General features: G+C 39.0%; 1 protein-coding gene across 4 annotated transcripts in view; it reads left to right on the forward strand.

Moving 5' to 3' along the window:
- SOAT1 (sterol O-acyltransferase 1) overlaps positions 1-19,967 on the forward strand; it is a 75,435-nt gene that overhangs the window by 49,064 nt on the left and 6,404 nt on the right. For 3 of the 4 annotated variants that reach the window (XM_081824684.1, XM_081824683.1, XM_081824685.1), the window contains 12 exons: positions 4,731-4,879; positions 6,080-6,139; positions 9,330-9,437; positions 10,963-11,245; positions 11,964-12,042; positions 12,553-12,634; positions 12,951-12,996; positions 13,660-13,789; positions 15,962-16,059; positions 17,161-17,259; positions 18,561-18,696; positions 19,302-19,447. In XM_081824684.1, coding sequence (XP_081680810.1) covers positions 4,731-4,879; positions 6,080-6,139; positions 9,330-9,437; positions 10,963-11,245; positions 11,964-12,042; positions 12,553-12,634; positions 12,951-12,996; positions 13,660-13,789; positions 15,962-16,059; positions 17,161-17,259; positions 18,561-18,696; positions 19,302-19,447 — 1,416 coding nt within the window. The remainder of the gene's footprint in view (positions 1-4,730; positions 4,880-6,079; positions 6,140-9,329; positions 9,438-10,962; positions 11,246-11,963; positions 12,043-12,552; positions 12,635-12,950; positions 12,997-13,659; positions 13,790-15,961; positions 16,060-17,160; positions 17,260-18,560; positions 18,697-19,301; positions 19,448-19,967) is intronic. The other variant, XR_014146442.1, reaches the window with a different exon arrangement.

A 19,967-nucleotide genomic window follows, 5' to 3' on the forward strand; every position in this document is an offset into this window, starting at 1 on the left:
AATGCTGTGTACGGGAATATGGTAGATTTGAATCGTTACCTTTTAACATGGGTGGAGTATTATGCTAAGCAAAATAAGTCAGAGAAAGGCATTTCATTTATGTGGAATTTAAGAAACAAAACAAATGAGCATAGGGGGAAAAAGAGAGAGAGGCAAACCAAGAAACAGACTCTTAACTGATGGTTACCAGAGGGGATGTGGGTGGAGGGTGGTTTAAATAGGTGATGGGGTTTAAGGAGGGCGCTTATGATGAGCGCCAGGTGTTGTATGGAGATGTTGAATCATTATATTGTATACCTGACACGAATTACATTGTATGTTAACTACTGGAATTTATTTGTTTATTTTTAAAGATTTATTTATTTGACAGAGAGAGCACAAGCAGGGGGAGTGGCAGGCAGAGGGAGAGGGAGAAGCAGACTCTCCGCTGAGCAGGGAGCCCGATGTGGGGCTCAATCCCAGGACCCTGGGATCATGACCTGAGCCGAAGGCAGACGCTTAACTGACTGAGCCACTCAGGTGCCCCCACTAACTGGAATTAAGATAAAAATATACGTAAAAAATAGTTACAGCACAACTTTTATTGTACATTGTTTTTTCTTCATTGGTTGGCTCTGACTGGGTTGGAGCAACAGATAGCTGTAAGGTGATAACTATGTCAGGTACTGTGCTGGGCATTTTTTGCAGGGGATTTGTTTTGGGGCTTTTTAAAAAATTTGCACAACAGTTTAGTAAGTTAGATTTTACCATCTCAACTTTGCACATGAATAACTGCTCTTAAAAGTGAAATAGCTTGCCTGAGGCCACACTCAAGTGGTGGAGGTAGAATTTGAACCCAGGTCTGCCTGGCTGAAAGCTTGTATTTCCTTTTTTTTTTTTTTTTAAGGTTTATTTATTTATTTGAGACAGAGACAGAGACAGAGACAGAGAGAGATAGCGACAGAGACAGTGAGAGAGAGCAAGAGTGGGGAGGAGAGGGAGAAGCAGGCTCGATCCCAGGACCCTGGGACCATGACCTGAGCAGAAGGCAGACACTTAACTGACTGAGCCACCCAGGTGCCCCAAAAGCTTGTATTTCTTTTACTACTTTATTACTCAGCACTAAAGACATCTTTTTCCTTCCTGCATATAAATTTTACTTCAGGAAAAGGAGACACAAATTAATCATATTAAAATAGAACCCTTTTTAGCTCAGCGACCTTGAGAAGTGTTCTGTCCTGTCCCGGGTATGAGAGGTTGGGGTCATAGATGGGGGGTGGGGGGGCAGTTGTGAAAGGAAGTTACAAGGAGAGTTGACATCTGCACCACCTTATACTGTCCCTCATGCTATTGAGATGCCTGTAATTTTTATTCTTTTACTTTCTCTCTTCTCTTTCTCCCTTCTGTCACTCTGAATGCCTGGTGGCATTCCCTGCACCATGAATAATTTGTGTCTTTCCTCATTGATGGGCGGTGAGCTCAGTGAGAGCAGGGCTGTGTGTATCTTGTTCACCACCGTAGGTGCTGAATAAAAATACTCCTTGTTGTCCAGATCTGTTTGGTTCCTGGGATTGTATAGTGGGTTGGGATAACAAGGGGTACTCTTTATTTGTGGAGTGACCGGAAAAGAAGAAAAGATAGGAGTTTTGGAATATGGAGCAAAAGGACGGGAATAGAAGGAAGGGGAAGAGAAAAGGGTATAGTTGATAAAGAGGGTGAGGGTGGGGAGGTTGTTGTAGGTGTTCTCACTACAGGACTGGAAGCTGCAAGTTCTGGAGTGTAAGGCAAAGGCTCCTGTGCAGGTGAGTAGTGTGGAAGACCAAGAGCTTATGTGGAAGATGTTGGCTGTGTGCTCTTCACCTTGAGTTGGATGGATTAGGACCTGACTTTTAACAGCTTTTACTGACATTTGTGTAACATTTATTATGATTTTTTTTTTTCATGCTTCTGGTCTGCTTAAGCCAATACTTACTTGGGAAGGAGACTGGTTGCAGAGTATGAGGAATACTAGCTAAAAGAAAAGGTTTGACATCCTTTTGCCATGTCTCAAGACTCCAGGCCTCTTTTTTAATGCTGAGTAAAATTTCAGTGGACTGATGGGAGTAGGGAGCAAAGTGTTAAAATAACTTACATGATTTAGCCCCCCCTCCTTCTACCCCTTCCTTCTTTATTTTTATTATTTTTTAATTATTGTTTTAGAGTAGGCTATACTTCCAATGTGGGGTTTGAACTCACGACCCCAAGATCAAAAGTTACTTGCTCTACCAAATGAGCCAGCCAGGTACCACATCCCCTCCTCCTTTTCCGACCTCACCTCTTACCACTCCTCTTCAGCTTTGACATCCTCCTTCCTTACAGTTTCTCAAACCTGTCCAGGATTCCTGCCTCAGGGCTTTTTATACACTCATGCTTTTTTTCCTTCCTGGTACTTTTCCCACAGATATCCACTAACTTACCCTCCTACCTTCTTCAAATCTCCAATGTCATGCTGTCTTTGAGGCTTTCCTTTGACCTCTGTGAAAAACACCTTCCCCACCCCCCATACCTCTGCATTATTTCTTTCTGTAACACTCTCTGGCATTCTGTATGTCCTATCTACCCTCATTGGAATTTTAAGTTCCATGAAGACGGGGACTTGGTTTTGTTCATTGTTGTATCTCTAGTGCCTAGAACAACTGTGCCCAGAACTATCTCTGCCCTCTACGTGGGACAATGTTTTCATAACAAGCTGCCGGGGGTGGGGGGGGGAGCTTTATTAATCCATCCAACTCTAGAGATTAAATGAGAATGCACCTTTTTTTGTTTGTCACTTTTTTTGGTTTTGTTTTGTTTTTTTGTTGGGGAAGCATTCTGTTGAAAAATTTCAAAATGTGAGGATAGACATATAATTGAAATGGAACAGGCAAAAGAAGTAAAATAAAATATTACTAGGTAACCTTAATATGAAAAAGTAACTATAAAAACTCTATATTCTTTCTTCTGGGGAACATAGGTCCTCTATATTTTGTCCTTAAAACCAACCTATGTTCACATTTCCTGTTTTAGCTAATACTTTCCTATCTCTGCTTTTCATCACATTGTGTCTTTGTACCACTTTTAACTTAATCTTAATTCTTCCTGTGTTTTTGAGGTTTCAGCTCAACTCCCAGCTCAAAAAAGACACTTCTAAGTCATCTCCTAGTGTTGGTACAGAGTGTCTGGGAGACTCCGAAAGGAAAAAGGAGTGAGTCTTGTCTTTGCTTGGGGCCTGGAGTTTTTTTTTTTTTTTTAAAGATTTTATTTATTTATTTGACAGAGAGATAGAGAGCACAAGTAGGCAGAGAGGCAGGCAGAGGGAGAGGGAGAAGCAGACTCCCCACTGAGCAGGGAGCCCGACGCGGGGCTCGATCCCAGGACCCCGGGATCATGACCTGAGCCAAAGGCAGCCGCTTAACCAACTGAGCCACCCAGGCGCCCCAGGGGCCTGGGGTTTTTATTGAGGATTGTGGTCTGGTGACATATCTTCTCAGGCTTTCAGGAACACATGTTTAGGTGTCCTAAGTCACTTATGCCTTGGAGCCCAACGGTCTTGGAAAAATGTTCGTGATTGGTTCATGACGACCCTACCAGGTCACTCCTTAGGTGTTATCTATTGTGCTGGAAAACTCCAAAGAAATCATTAACTCCTTGACCTACACAAGGAGGACGTACATTATCTGTTCTATAAGGTATGTGTGAGGCGGGGATGTGGGTTCTTGCAAGAACAGAAGCAGGAAAAAGAGCAAAAAAGCAGTTTTTCATGGGGTCCTTTAGTTCCCTTGTCTCAGTTTGAAAAGCCTTCATACGTAGTTCCATTAATTATATTGATATTTTTAGGCTTTACTTTTTAAAAGACTTAGTCAAACTCTTGGTATAACAGAACCTAGAGGTTCTGTTTAGGTTCAATCTAAACAATTTAGAGAAATGAGCATTTATTTCTTAAAACGTTTGAAAGACCTCGTTTTCCTTTATGTAGATGAGTCCTACCAATTCTAAAATACTCAACTTTACAATTTGAATACCTGTAATAGGTGACCTGTTAAAACCTGAAGAAATAATTTTTTTGCTTCACATTTTTAAAAAACTGTGGCTATATAAGTTTTAAGATGTTACAAATAGGTTGGGACCAAAATATAACAATTTTATGTTTTGAAAGTGTGTGTGTGTGTGTGTGTGTGTGTGTGTGTGTTATGGCTAGATAAATATATAGCTGTGGAGGTAGCAGTAAACATTGTGTAAATGTTGGTATCATACAGAAATGACATGACCTAAAATATAAATAGTGGGTATTTGGGGGGGGGGGTGCGGTGCAGGGTTGGCTTGAGAAGAAAAGGGACTTCAATTATATAATGGTGATATAATACTGACCTTTTTCTTTTTGTTGTTTTCCGGATGAAAATTGGAAGAGAAATAAAACTGTCAGTTTTACCATTTTTGTTACTTTGTTTTTATGTATCTTTCCTGGAGTTCATTTAGTAGGAGATTACTTTGATATTTTGATTTATGCATAAAAGGGTCTAAATTCTTGAAAAGACCTAAATCAGCATGTTGCTTTTTCAGTAGCCATTTCTGAAACTGCAGCTTAGCTGTAGAAATCATTTTTCTGTTTTTACTTCTCTGAACTGACTTAACGTGGATTTCTTTTGATCCAGCTCCATTTAAGAGAATCCTTTGGAAAAATGTTAATAATCCATGTGTTCCTAATGTTTTTTTGTTTTGTTTTAAAATTCTAGGAATTGAAGCCATTTTTTATGAAGGAAGTTGGCAGTCACTTTGATGATTTTGTGACCAATCTCATTGAAAAATCAGCATCATTAGACAATGGTGGGTGTGCTATCACAAGCTTTTCTGTTCTTGAAGGAGAGAACAACCACAGAGCTAAGTAAGTATAGATATTAGTTTCTTTTAGTGCAAACATGTCTCTGATAATGCTCAGCGGTCAGAATCTGGACTGCAGTAAAAATGCCTGGATTCACACCCTGGCACCACTTTTTATTAGCTCTGTGTTGCCTTGGGCAAATTAGCCACTTGAAAGATGGATTTCTTCATTTTAATATGAGGATTATAACAAGCATGTACCTCATCTAAGACTGTGCTGACTTACAAAATAAAAGAGCCAACACTTGTTGAGTGCTCTGCATTTAAACCAATGACCCCGTGAGGTAGATACCATAACAGTCTCATGCTACAGATCAGGATACTGAAGTGTGGGACAGTTACGTGTCCAAGATCACACAGTGGGTATTGGAACCCAGAGCCTTGCTCCGGAGTTCATGCCCTTCACCACATCGTTGTAGTGCCTCCCTGTTGTACTCTATCCAATACCTGTAATAAAGCACAACAGTTAGCGTATATGTTTCTAATTGGTCAGGCATCCGGAGCAGCAGAGGGAAAGCTATCAGAGGCCCATATGTGCTAATTTGCCATTCTGTGCTCTTTTCAGTTTTATGCCCCAGTGGTCTCTGGCAGTCACTTCTATTCCGGAGGACAGTTTTGACCACTAATAGTTGACAGAAGTGTGGGTGATTGTGCAGAAAGCCCTAAAAGTGATGATAATGCTAGACGTTTAGAATGCGAGATATTAGGAACTGGAGGCAACCTTTAAGATCAGGAGGCTGTTGGGGATTGTTGGAAGTCCTTTGACATTAGGGAGGGTGAGGGTCTCATAAATTTTAGTGCAGAGGACAGACCAATAACAGCATGTGAACTGGCGTATGGCTAGAGGCCTCTCTCTGACCTTAGCGATGTTTAGGAGAAGGAAAAGGGGTTGTCAGTGTGTGATGCCAGGAATGCATTTCCATAGGGGCTGGGCTGTGGAGTACCTTTGAGCGCTGCTCTCCCGAGGTGTGCCTAGCACCTCTTCCTTCTCACCAGACCTGCATGTATCTACCTCATTGCATTGTTCAGGAGTAAATGAGATAACATGCACAAAACCCTTCACATAGTACCCGGGTCAGAGTGAGAGGTGCTTTATTAACGTTATATGCTATAGTTGGTAATATTCTTTCTCTTATCCATAGGTTTAAATTTCTTAAAATACTTGAAGTATTTATATTTTATTTTATTTTTTTGCTCTTCCCAGAGATTTGAGAGCACCTCCAGAACATGGAAAGATTTTTGTTTTAAGGCAGTCTCTCTTAGAGTGAGTATTTTTAGTTGCTTTTATTAATTATTAGTTTGAATTAAAAACTGTTCTGATTACTAAAATCACTGCTTAATTTATGCATGTTTAATGAGTTCTGAATTCATAGAAATCATTAGTTTTGGAACTTCTTGTACATTTGCTGTCTCTTGGTCCTCCTTTGTGATCTTCTGGTTCTATATCTAGTTTCAAAGGAGGAGTTAGAATGAGCATGGTTATCTGTCCTCTGATAAATTTCTTGAAGTTGCAATGCAGAGAATTGATTACCCAAAAAGCTAGAACAAAAGTTTTCTAATTAAGTAAACCCCTTCACAAGTGTTTTGGTGTTGCTACCTTCTTGGTATATTACATATTTTTCATCTCTTCTTTGGCTGGCCAGCTTAGAAACTTGATAGTTTTCTCAGATTTACATATTTTAGAACCCTGATTGTGTGAATTTTATGAAGAAAATTAGGCACAGTAAATTACTTATGGTGACCTCACTTGTGAACTGAAATAGGTGTGCTGTAGATAGGTAATGAATATTTCTTTTGTGATGTTCTCTGAGTAGATCATTTATTTATTTACTCAGTCATTCCTCAGAATACTGCTGTAATTTCACCTGCATTAGGATAGGTCATCTGAAATAGTTGGGCTGGTGAAAAATTATCTTGAGTGTCTTAATGTGCTTTTTTAAAACAATACATTTTATGCTTATCAAAATTCACTTTCTGTGAGCCAACTTTATATTCGATGAGAAGGCCAAAATTTTCTGAACATGTTACCTTGTATCCTACAGTTTTAGTGTTTTGCCACACTATTGTTTGAAGAAATTTTAACTTTTAAAATCTGTATCTGGTGGGGAGGGGAAATGCCGGCAGGGGAAAATAAATTATTTTGAACATGATAATTAAGATTTTAATGATAGAATTGCACTATATGAAAAAAGTACTTTTTTTTTTTTTTAAAGATTTTATTTATTTATTGGCGAGAGAGACAGAGATAGAGAAGGAGCAGGGAGGAGAGGGAGAAGCAGGTTCCCCGCTGAGCAGAGAGCCCGATGCAGGGCTTTATCCCAGGACCCTGTGACCACGACCTGAGCTGAAGGCAGACGCTTAAGCGACTGAGCCACCCAGGCGCCCCTCAAGTGTACTTTAATTACAAAGCGTTTTAAAAAGGATTTTATTTATTTTAGAGAGAGAGAGTGTGTGCCAGTTGGGGGAGGGGCAGAGGAAGCGGGGGAAACAGACTCCCTGCTAAGCACGGAGGCCTGCCTGCGCCCTGCTGAAAAGAAAGGCTAAAAAGAACCACAAGATACCACCTCATACCAGTCAGAATGGCTAAAATTGACAAGACAGGGAACAACAAATGTTGGCGAGGATGCAGAGAAAGGGGAACCCTCTAACACTGTTGGTGGGAATGCAAGCTGGTACAGCCACTCTGGAAAACAGTGTGGAGGTTCCTCAAAAAGTTGAAAATAGAGCTACCATATGATCCAGCAATTGCACTACTGGGTATTTACCCCGAAGATACAGATGTAGTGAAAAGAAAGGGCACCTGCACCCCAATGTTCTTAGCAGCAATGTCCACAATAGCTAAACTGGAAGGAGCCGAGATGTCCTTCAACAGATGAATGGATAAAGAAGATGTGGTTCATATATAGAATGGAATATTACTCAGCCATCAGGAAGGATGAATACTTACCATTCACATCAACATGGATAGAACTGGAGGGTATTATGCTGAGCGAAATAAGTCAGTCAGAGAAAGACAATTATATGGGTTCACTCATATCTGGAATATAAGAAATAGCACAGAGGATCACAGGGGAAGGGAGGGGAAACTGAATGGGAAGAAGTCAGAGAGGGAGACAAACCATGACAGAATCTTGACTCCAGGAAACAAACTGAGGGTTGTGGAAAGGAGGTGGGTGGGGGGATGGGGTAACTGGGTGATGGCCATTAAGGAGGGCAAGTGAAGTGATGAGCACTGGGTGTTATACACAACTGATGAATCATTGAACACTACATCAAAAACTAATGATGCCCTATATGTTGGCTAATTGAATTTAAATTAAAAAAAAAATAAAATAAAAGAATGGCTAAAAAGAAAGGCTAGATCCTACAACTCCTGAGATCATGACCTGAGCTGAAACCAAGAGTTGGATGGATGCTTAACCAACTGAACCATCTGGGCATCCCACAAAACATTTTTTTTAACCAAGGAAATAAAACACATATTTTATGGCTCAGGTTGGTTTTTATTAGAATTTGAAGATCGTTGATCCAGGGCAATCTAAGATATCCTTGAAAAGGTATGTAGAAGATGTAAGCATACATCTTTGCAAAAGCAAAGCTAAAAAAACTTGTTTTAGTTAAATAAAAAAAAATACCTCTTTAAGAAAACAACATCTGGAAAGTTGTTGCTGTATTTTGGAAGTAGTCCTGTTTTTTTTTTTTTTTTTAAATGTTTTATTTATTTATTCATTAGAGTCAAAGAGAGAGAGAGAGGCAGAGGGAGAAGCAGATTCCCCGCCTAGCAGGGAGCCCGATGCGGGACTCGATCCCAGGACCCTGGGATCATGACCTGAGCCAAAGGCAGACGCTTAACCATCTGAGCCACCCAGGTGCCCCAGAAGTAGCCCTGTTTTAATCAAATATAAAGATCAGTGAGGATAGAAAGTAAAAACATTTGTAAATGGTTAAGTGTATAGACATGTAGGGTGGTAGTTGCATTATAGAAAAGCATACATGTGAATCTTAACATCTTGGAAATAGCACTTAATAGTAGTTAAGTATAGGGAGTAGAATGTAATAGGATTGAAGACAAAACCTTGTTAACATTTGGGATAGCTTTTGTGTTTCCTGTTTTCAGTGCCTTTTGCCTACCTAAGAAGCAATCACTTTTGGCAGGTTTTCAAGAATGCTCCCCATTTGTTTTAAGTGTTTGATATCCATGCTGTTTTCTAGGGGACAGTATCATTTTATTGGAAAGAGCCTTATCCTAAGCTTTTACACTAAGTTTTTATCTTGGTCATGTCATTTACTGTCTGTGCTTCAGGTTTAATATTCTGGGATTCCTGTTGGAGATGTTTGTTCATGATTACTATTTGAGGGTGGGTCTGCATCTGCTGACCTGCCTTAAAGACTTTAATATATGGTGTTTTATAATGAAATATAATTAATTGTATTTGTTTGAACTGTATTTACAGTGAGCTGTTTGAGGTGGACCACATCAGAACAATATATCACATGTTTATTGCCCTCCTCATTCTCTTTATCCTCAGCACACTTGTTGTAGATTACATTGATGAAGGAAGGTAAGACAAGAGAAAGGACGTTTGGCTAGTTGATGATTAGGGTGTTGGGAGTTTTCATGGTATTTAAATTTTGGTGATTTGGGTAAATTTGCTTCAGAAGATCCCAAAGCAGCTGATTGGAGGGTGATATTCTCCTCTCCCTAAAAGCACAACTAAAAGGAATATTAGAAGTTTCATTTTATTTTTATTTTATTTATTTATTTTTAAAATTTTATTTATTTGACAGAGAGAGACACAGCAAGAGAGGGAACACAAGCAGGGGGCGTGGGAGAGGGAGAAGCTGGCTTCCCACTGAGCAGTGAGCCCAACGCAGGGCTCAATCCCAGGACCCCGGGATCATGACCTGAGCTGAAGGCAGACGCTTAACGACTGAGCCACCCAGGCGCCCCCATCTTATTTTGAAAATGGTCTATTTTAGTAGTCCATAATTGGTAGTTTCTAGGTAATTTTCCTAAATGGGAGAATTTTGTATATACAATTTACCAATTTTCCCACTATGGTGTGTATTTCAGGTTGTTAGTGAAAATAAGTAGCTTATTAGAATTTAATGCTTGAAAACTTTTTTTAAAAAGATTTATTTTTTAGGGGGAGAGAGAGCACGAGCATGTGTGCATGAGTGGGGGGTGGGGCAGAGGGAGAGGAAGAGAGAGAGAGTCTCAAGTAGACTCCCCGCTGACCGTGGAGCCTGACTCAGGGCTTGATCCCAGGACCCCGAGATCATGACCTGAGCGGAAACAGTCGGACACCCAACCAACTGAGCCACCCAGGCGCCCTGGAAAACTTTTCTTTTTAATATAAAAATGAAATTTAACTTTAAAAATGATAGTGTGGTGAGGTGCCTGGGTGGCTCAGTCATTAAGCATCTGCCTTCGGCTCAGATCATGATCCCAGGGTCCTGGATTGAGCCTTACATTGGGCTACCTGCTCAGTGGGAAGCCTGCTCCTCCCTCTCCCACTCCCTCCTGCTTGTGTTCCCTCTTTCGTGCTCTGTCAAATAAATAAATAAAATCTTAAAAATAAAATAAAATAAAATAAATGACAGTGTGGTAATCATACACCAACTTATGTGCATTATTAGCAAATTACATTTTGAGATAATGGTATAATAATGTATTAATAGATTTTTGAATTATTCTTCTGAAAAATCATCTTTTGGACATAACAGTGATTGCTATTTGAATACTTTATGTATTAGTGTATCTTAGAGTTTAAAATTTATTAATGTTAGAATCTAATCACTGCGAAGTTTAAAGTTTTATTATTTTAGGTTATCTTGGGTATCTTATGTTCAAATACTATATTATCTTAGGGCTTTTAGAAGATTTATTGTTGGGATATATTGTGATGCAGAGGCTTAGAAGCACCTCTCCCTCTTGCACAACTATTACCCTCATGACCACAATGGATTAATGTTGCTGTGTTTTCTAAGGTTGAGAGTTTTAGGTGTGAAAAGTTTTCAGTTCTATGAGTCTGTGCATATTAAAAATTCACTTCTGTGCTCTTTCTCTGTGCTTTTTCTCCCTAGGCTGGTGCTTGAGTTCAATCTCTTGTCTTACGCTTTTGGCAAACTTCCCATTGTTATGTGGACATGGTGGACTATGTTCTTGAGTACACTTTCAGTCCCCTATTTCCTCTTCCAACGTTGGGCCAGCGGCTACAGCAGGAGTTCTCATCCAGTAGTCTATTCTCTCTTCCACTGCTTCCTTTTCACGGTCTTCCAGATTGGAGTTCTAGGTTTGGGACCAACATATGTTGTATTAGCATATACCCTACCACCGGCTTCCCGCTGCATTGTTATACTTGAACAGGTAAGGTTTTGAGGGTTGCCCGATGCAGTGCTATGTTTTGTTAAAATAATAATACTGACATTCTGTTATTTTTAGTTGTATTAGTTGGGTCAATTTTTCTATCTGGTTCTTTGTGCTATTATTTATAAAATTGAAGTTTTAAGATAGATCATCTCATGTCTTAAACTTCATACTAGCTTCAGTGTTCTCTGATTCTTGGCAATGAAATTATATTGAGCTGTTTAGGATGAATTCAGATTTTATTCTTGAACACTTTGTAGAAGTCATTTAAATGATAAAATATTTTTGTAATTAAAAACTCTACCCTTGAGGTTATCAGATTCATTGTTTTGTCATATAAACTGGTCCCATCTGAATAAAGGATTTATTTTGTTCGTACAGCCTTCAGAATTTTCTGACTTACGTTGGCTGTCTGTTAATTTACACTGTGTGACTAATGGGAAGGACTGTTTCAGGAGACTCTCTTTGAACAGGCTTTTAATTTCTTACTGTAATATACTTGCAATAGATAATACTGTTAGATACAAAATAATTTGAGTAATTACATGTCCTTCTTTACAGTTTGTTTTTCATTTGTTTTATTCCATAAATGTGAACTTGAGTTGGTATATGCAAAATTAGGAAATTCTTTATATGATCCAGTGCTGTTCTGGGGTTGCTTATAGGATATAAGACAGTGGTAGAACATTCATCTTTTTTTCCCTCCCTCCTTTTGTAGATTCGTTTCATAATGAAGTCCTATTCTTTTGTCAGAGAGAATGTGCCTCGGGTACTAAATTCAGCTAAGGAGAAATCAAGTATGTAAATTTGTTAGGTCAAGGATTATTCAATAGCGTATTTTAACCTTTGGTATTTAGTGGGATGGCGTTTTACATTCTATAGACATTATATTTGATTTTAAATATGGAGGATCCATATTGATTTGGAAGACTATCTCACTGTTTCCTGATTGTTCCTGTTTTGCCTTTGTCCCTACAATTTAAAAACATTGATCGCCAGAGTCTTAAAACTTTGCCTTATTTTTATAATGTTAATAGACTCATTACCCCATGTGTGCTTATTCTTTGAATTCCTGCTTCAAACTCCAGAAGGTATTTCTAAGTCACAGGAATAGCTTAGTTTAGAGGGATTGGTAATACTGAATCAATATAAGCATAACAAGTCACTCTGGGAGATCAGGAAGAAATGATATGGGCTAAGTGAAGTCCTTTTACTCTTCCCTATTGTGTACTTTCTTATTTCTCCCTTTTAGTTTTGCCAGGAGAAATTGAAGAGTGCCTGATCTAACCAGAGTTTTCCTTTTCCAGAGACGATTCCAGTACCCACAGTCAATCAGTACTTGTACTTTTTGTTTGCACCTACCCTCATCTACCGTGACAACTATCCCAGGTAATTGTTCTGTGAAGCAGAAATGTGTTGAGCACCGGAAGTGTAGCATGAGTGTGGTGGGGTAGGTAGGCAGGGGCCAGTTCATCTAGGGTTACAAAGAAGATAAAATGAGTTATAACTTTCTTGCTGGCACGGGAAAGTCCCAAGTGGTGATTCTAGCAATCCAATTTGATTACAGTAATTCTTGACAGAATTATACAGGCATTCCATATGCCAAAAATGATATGTTCTGTGTGGGGAGAATATTGTGAGGGTCTTTATTAAAGTTCAATTACTTACTTTATTTAGAAAACTTACTTTGTTTCTTCCTTTTTAGGACTCCCACTGTAAGGTGGGGTTATGTTGCTGTGCAGTTTTTACAGGTGAATTTTTTCTTTACCTAAGGTTTGTTGATTAGTGGGACATGGGGATTCAAATTTATAATAATTTAATCTATTTAAAGTGTTGGTAAATTCATGTCTACTGGGAACTCTAGACCTCTTTCTGAAGTCTTTTAAACTCTTTACCAGTACAGTAGATGGTATTTGTCTTGCCAACATCAAAAGTAATTTCCTTCAGTAAAAGAATTTAATTAAAGTCATTCCATTTGGTTACTTTAGTGAGCATCTATGTTAATTTCCCCCTCTCCTTATGGTTTTTTGTTTTGGGATACATATGTGTGGGTATGGTCTGATGTCTTCCCCATCGCCGCCCACTGCCTCGCTCCATCAGAATCATAAATCCCAGAAGATCTCATTTTAAACTCTTGTCTCAATCAAATACCTAAGTTCTTTTGTGCTGGGTTTCACGTAGCAGGAAAAGCAGGTTCCAAGAGTCTCATCTTTTGGTATGCCATTTGATAAAGGGTTGGGAGAGAAGAAGGTATGATAGAAACTAGCTTGTGTAATATCTCTGAAGGATTGCAGTTTGGCAATCTTATATACTAGCATTAATGGAATATATATGTGAACATTAGTCTAAGGGTCACATATCTATCTTCTTTATCAAGGCATCAGTATTATAATTATATCTCTGTTATATTCCAGGTTTTTGGTTGCTTTTTTTATGTGTACTACATCTTTGAAAGGCTCTGTGCCCCCTTGTTTCGGAATATCAAACAGGAGCCCTTCAGCGCTCGTGTTCTGGTCCTGTGTGTATTTAACTCCATCTTGCCAGGTAACATGGGTACTGGTTAATTTGGCCATTCATGAAGTTATAAGGAAAAAGAGCTGTTGCACATGCACACCTTTGATTTTCCTGCTTTTTGCTCTGAAGTCATCTCTACATCTATACTCATCTCGACTTCTTTCCATCTATTTCATAAGTGCGTATACTTCCAGTTTCAACCCAGACAAACTTTCTGTTTGTCTTCTGACTTTCACCCAAGTTTTGCTCTCTGTGACTGTGGGTAGTCCATATTCATGACTAATCTTCCTGTTCACTATTCAGTTCATTGTAATCTTGCTTCTAATCCGACCAGGCCACTGATGTGGCCTTTATTGAAATCACTGGTAACCTCCTGATTCTAAATCCAGTAGATGGTTTAGCCCTTATTCTATTTCATCTCCACGAAACATTGTTTGGATGCTGTTTGACCGCATTTTGAAATCTCTCTCTTGCTACTCATTCTTACTCTCCTGTCTTTCTGGCCATACCTCAGTCTCCTAATTTCATTCATTCCACTTACTTTTTTCTAGAGATACATGAGTACCTATTATGTGCCAGGTGCTGAGGACCTAGCAGTGAAGAGGACATAAATGCTCTCTACTCTCTGGAGGCTTTCAGTTTAGTTTACAGTTTCCTTTACTTATTCTTTTCTTTTTTCTCTACCTGTCAAATGTTGGTCGTGTTTTCTGTTACCTTCTTTCTTCCTTAACCTCTCTCCTAGACTCCTAGGTAACCTTCCCTGATTGCCCCCCCAAGATTCACTCCAATAAATTATTATTTTTATTTATTTATTTATTTATTTATTTATTTATTAAAGATTTTATTTATTTATTTGAGAGAGAATGAGAGAGAGCACATGAGAGTGGGGAGGGTCAGAGGGAGAAGCAGACTCCCCGCCGAGCAGGGAGCCCGATGCGGGACTCGATCCCGGGACTCCAGGATCATGACCTGAGCCGAAGGCAGTCGCTTAACCAACTGAGCCACCCAGGCGCCCTCCAATAAATTATTTTATCTGTCCCTTTAATAGAATATATATTAAATGCATGTCTTTCTCACTAGGCTGCAAATTCCTTGAGATCAAGGATTGTGTCTTACAGCCAGTCAGCCAACCACAGTCTTTCCCATATTGTCTAATACATAGTAGATGCTCCATATTCTTTGATATTTTTTTAATAAACAGGTGAAGAAAGGGATAGGCATATAAATGGATATTTACAATGTAGTATAGTATATACTACTTAAGTAGGATAAACAAAGTGCTGATGAACTTTGTATCATACTGGACATGACATTTAATATTGGATATTGAAAAATAGGTGTTTGGCAGAGAAGTAGTGGAAATGTGCTTCTAGGTAATGGGATGGAAGCAGAGGCATAGAGTATTTTCGAATGGCAGAAGTCCAGTTATGGATGATGTTTACAACACTGGGAATAGAGTCAGAGATAAGTTAACTTTGTCACTGGACATTTTGGGCTGGATACCTCTGTGTTTTGGGGGCTGTCTTGTGCATTATAGGATATTTACTGATCTCCTTGCCTCTAAAAACTAGATACTAGTAGTACAGCCCTTACCCCTTGAGTTGTGACAACGAAAAATGTCTCCAGAATTGTCAGATGTTCTCTCGGGGGCAAAATCTCCCACAGTTTTAAGCAACTGGTTTAGGGGAATGCATGAGGACCAGATTTTAAAGGGCCTTGGGTACCAAGTTAAACCATATAGCTAGGCATTTCTATTAAAAACAGGCTGGGTCATTTGTTATCTATAAAACCCACTAGGGGGCGCCTGGGTGGCTCAGTCCATTAAGCGTCTGCCTTCGGCTAGGGTCACCATCCCAGGGTCCTGGGATCGAGCCCCACAACGGGCTGCCTGCTCAGCGGGAAGCCTGCTTCCCCCTCCCCCACTCCCCCTGCTTGTGTTCCTTCTCTCACTGTCTCTCTCTCTCTGTCAAATAAATAAATAAAATCTTAAAAAAAAAAAAACAACCCACCTGGAAGGAATTTAGTGCTTTCTAAAATTAAAATAACTTTCAAAAGAACATGGTGTCATCTCTTGAATGGGTAAGCTGGAACAGTAACTTTTATTTTACAGAATAATTCCAGCTAAGCATATGATGACATAAAATTAACTGCTTTGCATGAGCTATTTGGAAAGGCCTTTAATATTGTTAATCTTATTTTTAGGTGTGCTGATTCTGTTTCTCATGTTTTTTGCCTTTTTGCACTGCTGGCTCAATGCCTTTGCTGAGATGTTACGCTTTGGTGACAGGATGTTTTATAAGGTGATGTATACTTGGCCTTCTCTTTCTTTTCACATTTTATTTATGCACTTATGTCCTCATTGTTAAGTATTTGAGCATTGTTGAGCATGTTTAACATAAACATTGCAAAGTTCTTTTTCCATGAGTTTTATCAATATTAAGTCTGAGATTCTGATGTTGATATACTTAGCACAGCCTCATAGCCTTATCTTCTACCTCTAATATCTGCTCCCTTAATAAAGCATATGGTTTCTACTGGATCCTGTATTGGTGGGAAAGCATGTGTCCAGAGGGTATCATGAGACTCTGCTGATCATTCATTTGAAATTGGCTGTCTGGTGCTATAGGAGTGACCTTAGCAAATTATTTAAGACTGTTGAATAGTTCATACAGGAAATAACTTTTCCCTCCTTTATTTTGAAAGGCATTAATTATACTTAAAATAGTTGGAATTAAGTTCTAGACAAGAGCCAGGGTGTTCATAGTGTTCTGTAATCCTGCCTAAAGCCCTCTAGGGTTTTGTTTGTTTGTGGTGCTCTGGCAATACCCAAAGCCTTCCACTCCTTTCTCAGAGAAACAGGGGGTGTGGGTTGCAAACTGTAGCTGTCTGATTCCACGGGTCTGATCCTAAAGTAGGGAGGGATTTATTGCAGGTAACCATTGTCTCACTCATTGTACAGTGTAAATTTTGTCGTTTATGGTACCAGCGGGACAGCTCTTTAGGCTTAGCACGTTAAGCCTATAGGACCTTAGATTTCTCTCCCTGTGTTTTAGCAAGGTGAGGAGATTTACTGATTGCTATTTAGATGAACCTTAGATTTAATGATTATGTTCTGTATCTTCCATCGTAACTTTTTTGATAATGAGACAGAATGAAGTTACAGACTTCATCATCTGTAGATCTAAAATTCGTGTCATATATTGAGCATTAATAACCAAAATGCCATTTAAGATTTTTCTGACTTCAGTGTATGGACTAACAAATTATCATGACACACTCTGGATATTATGTTGTGTGTGTATGTTCTTTAGGAATACTCAGGGGGTTTTGCATTGGTTCTGTGTGTATATGTGTGTGTATGTGTATATGTATAGTTCTAAATCTTTGCTTTTTTTCCTCAGGATTGGTGGAACTCTACATCATACTCTAACTATTACAGGACCTGGAACGTGGTGGTTCATGACTGGTTGTATTACTATGCTTACAAGGACTTTCTCTGGGTAAGCGGCAAGATAAAGTTGATGTTCAAGAAATGGAGATCCTTTTCCAGAAAGTATTATTATTGTGCAGCTGGAAGTGGTCTTCAGTTCTCTGTGGGCCATTTCTGCCTAAGAAAGCTTATGCTTTGAACAGTATGTACGGTGACGAGATCCAATACCACAGTTGTGTTCCGGGCTGTATTTTACATGATTACGAAGTAAGAACGCATGGAGGCATCCAGAGAAGGTGAAATGATCCACCAGTAATGGATCATTTCTTATGAATCTCAATGCCAGTAAATAATCTCCCTCTAGCTTTTTTGTTTTTTTGGTGTCTTTGCTGAAGTAGGAAACACTTAAGTTTGGATTTGTATCTTTCCAACTGGTGATACGTGTCTTTGAGACATTCTTTAGAACAGAATGTATGTTGACTGGTGACTGTCATGAATGATTATCCCTCTGGATTGCAGGTTTTAGTTATTAAGTAAGTCACTATTTGGCTAAGTGATAGGAAGACATGGTGCAAATGGTGCTGTAGTCGAGTGTTCTTTCATTCGTAAGTGTAGTGTCACTTACGGACAAGGCCTGTTGCTTCTTTCTAAATCATAGTGAAAATGGAGAGAATGCCTGCCTTATCCACCATACGGTGTTACTCTAAAGGTTGAGATTCGATTGTCCATTTATATGTGAAAACTGTTTTGTCTACTGTAGTGACTTACAGACATAGGTTACAAATAGGTTTTTGAAAATATGCCCAGTTCTTTCAACATTCATGGTTTTGACAATGCCTCATTTTAGTAAAATAAGGATTTGAAAGCATAGATGTTTTTTGTAATTACTACATTTGGATTAATCCAAGGAGTAGATTGGAAAAATCAAATATAAACATAATTAAATAGGTGCCTTTAGCATGTGATAATTATAAGTCTTATATACAGTTGACTCTTGAACAAGGCGGGTAGGGGTGCTGACCCTCCCATGCAGTAAAAAAATCTACATATAATTTTTTGGCTTCCCCAAGACTTAACTACTAATCACCTACAGTTGACTGGAAACCTTACTGATGAGGTAAATAGTTGGTTAACACGCATTTTATGTGATCTATGCATTAGATACTGCATTCTTACAATAAAATAAGCTAGAGAAAAGAAAATGTTGATAAGAATATCATAAGGAGAAATACATTTACTGTACTGTGCTGTATTAATTGAATAAGTGGACCCATGCAGTTCAAACCCCTTTTGTTCAAGGGTCAGCTGTATCTAGTTTGGGCTTAATTACTTTTTAAAAAATTACTTTTTCATATTCTCCTTTTACCCTAGTTTTTCACTAAGAGATTCAAGTGGGCTGCCATGTTAGCGGTCTTTGCTGTTTCTGCCATAGTGCATGAATATGCCCTGGCTGTTTGCTTGAGCTTTTTCTATCCAGTGCTTTTCGTGCTCTTCATGTTCTTTGGAAGTAAGTATCTTGGCGTGCTGTGAGTACCGAGCATCAGGCTAAAAGAGAAATTTATAGAAAATGAAGTCTAAGGCAGGGTGGACAGCTAGATTGTAGTAATACCATTTCAAGGCAGTGTTTATCAGATGGTCACAGCATTGACTTTGAGTAATTAAACCACGCTCTGTCGCAGGATGCTCATCCTTTGAAGTAGAGAAATGAACTTAAATAGCCTCTTGAAGACTAATGATAACACCGATTTGGGAGGTCATGAAGACCATAAACAACTTCTGCACTCTGTCAGTGTTCACCCCTGAAAAACGCGGACCCTTGTTTGGGTGGGTGGAGGGAGGGACAAGTTCAAATATGAATGATTCCATGACATATTTTCGCCTGCTCTGGATATTCTCTGATTTCCAGTTAATCACCGATTGATAAATTTCAACACTTGAAGCTTCATTTTTACTTACAGAACCAGTGGCCAGAATAAAACCTGTATACCCACAGTTGATGCTCATTGTGATAATTACATAATTACAGCACATATCTAAGGCCCCTTGTTTCCTGATAGGTGATGTTTTGATAACTATATATATATATATATTTTTTTATCATTCTAACTTTAGTGGCTTTCAACTTCATTGTCAATGACAGTCGGAAAAGGCCAATTTGGAACGTTATGATGTGGACTTCCCTTTTCGCGGGCCATGGAGTCATCCTGTGCTTTTATTCCCAAGAGTGGTATGCACGTCAGCATTGTCCTCTCAAAAATGTGAGTCCTTGGTTAGGCTGGAGTGGAAAAGTAACGTTTTTGTTCCCTGATTATGAGGCTTGGTAGGCAATATTAAGGAGAAGAAGAGTAATAGAGATGATGCTGAATTAATGTTAAGGGGAGGGAAATAAGGAGTAAAAGGATTAGCTTATTACCTGATCTTACTGCACTGGCTTTGAAAGTTTTCTTTACACTGAATGCTCCTAGTTCTTGTTTTTTTTTTCTTTTTCTTTTTTTTTTTTTTGAAGTGTCTTCTAATGTCCTTCCTGTGTCCTGAAAATGTACATGTTCTGCAGGGTCTTCTCAGTGGCATGTGTATCCTCCCTGCCACCACCTACACAGATATATATTTCTTTTTTTTCTTTTTTTTTTTTTAAAGATTTTATTTATTTATTTGAGAGAGAGAGAATGAGAGAGAGCACATGAGAGGGGGGAGGGTCAGAGGGAGAAGCAGACTCCCCGCCGAGCAGGGAGCCCGATGCGGGACTCGATCCCGGGACTCCAGGATCATGACCTGAGC

The sequence above is a fragment of the Leptonychotes weddellii genome, chromosome 6 (genome assembly GCF_054177405.1).
Source record: "Leptonychotes weddellii isolate Sample4059 chromosome 6, ASM5417740v2, whole genome shotgun sequence".
In the NCBI taxonomy this organism is placed as follows: Eukaryota; Metazoa; Chordata; class Mammalia; order Carnivora; family Phocidae; genus Leptonychotes; species Leptonychotes weddellii.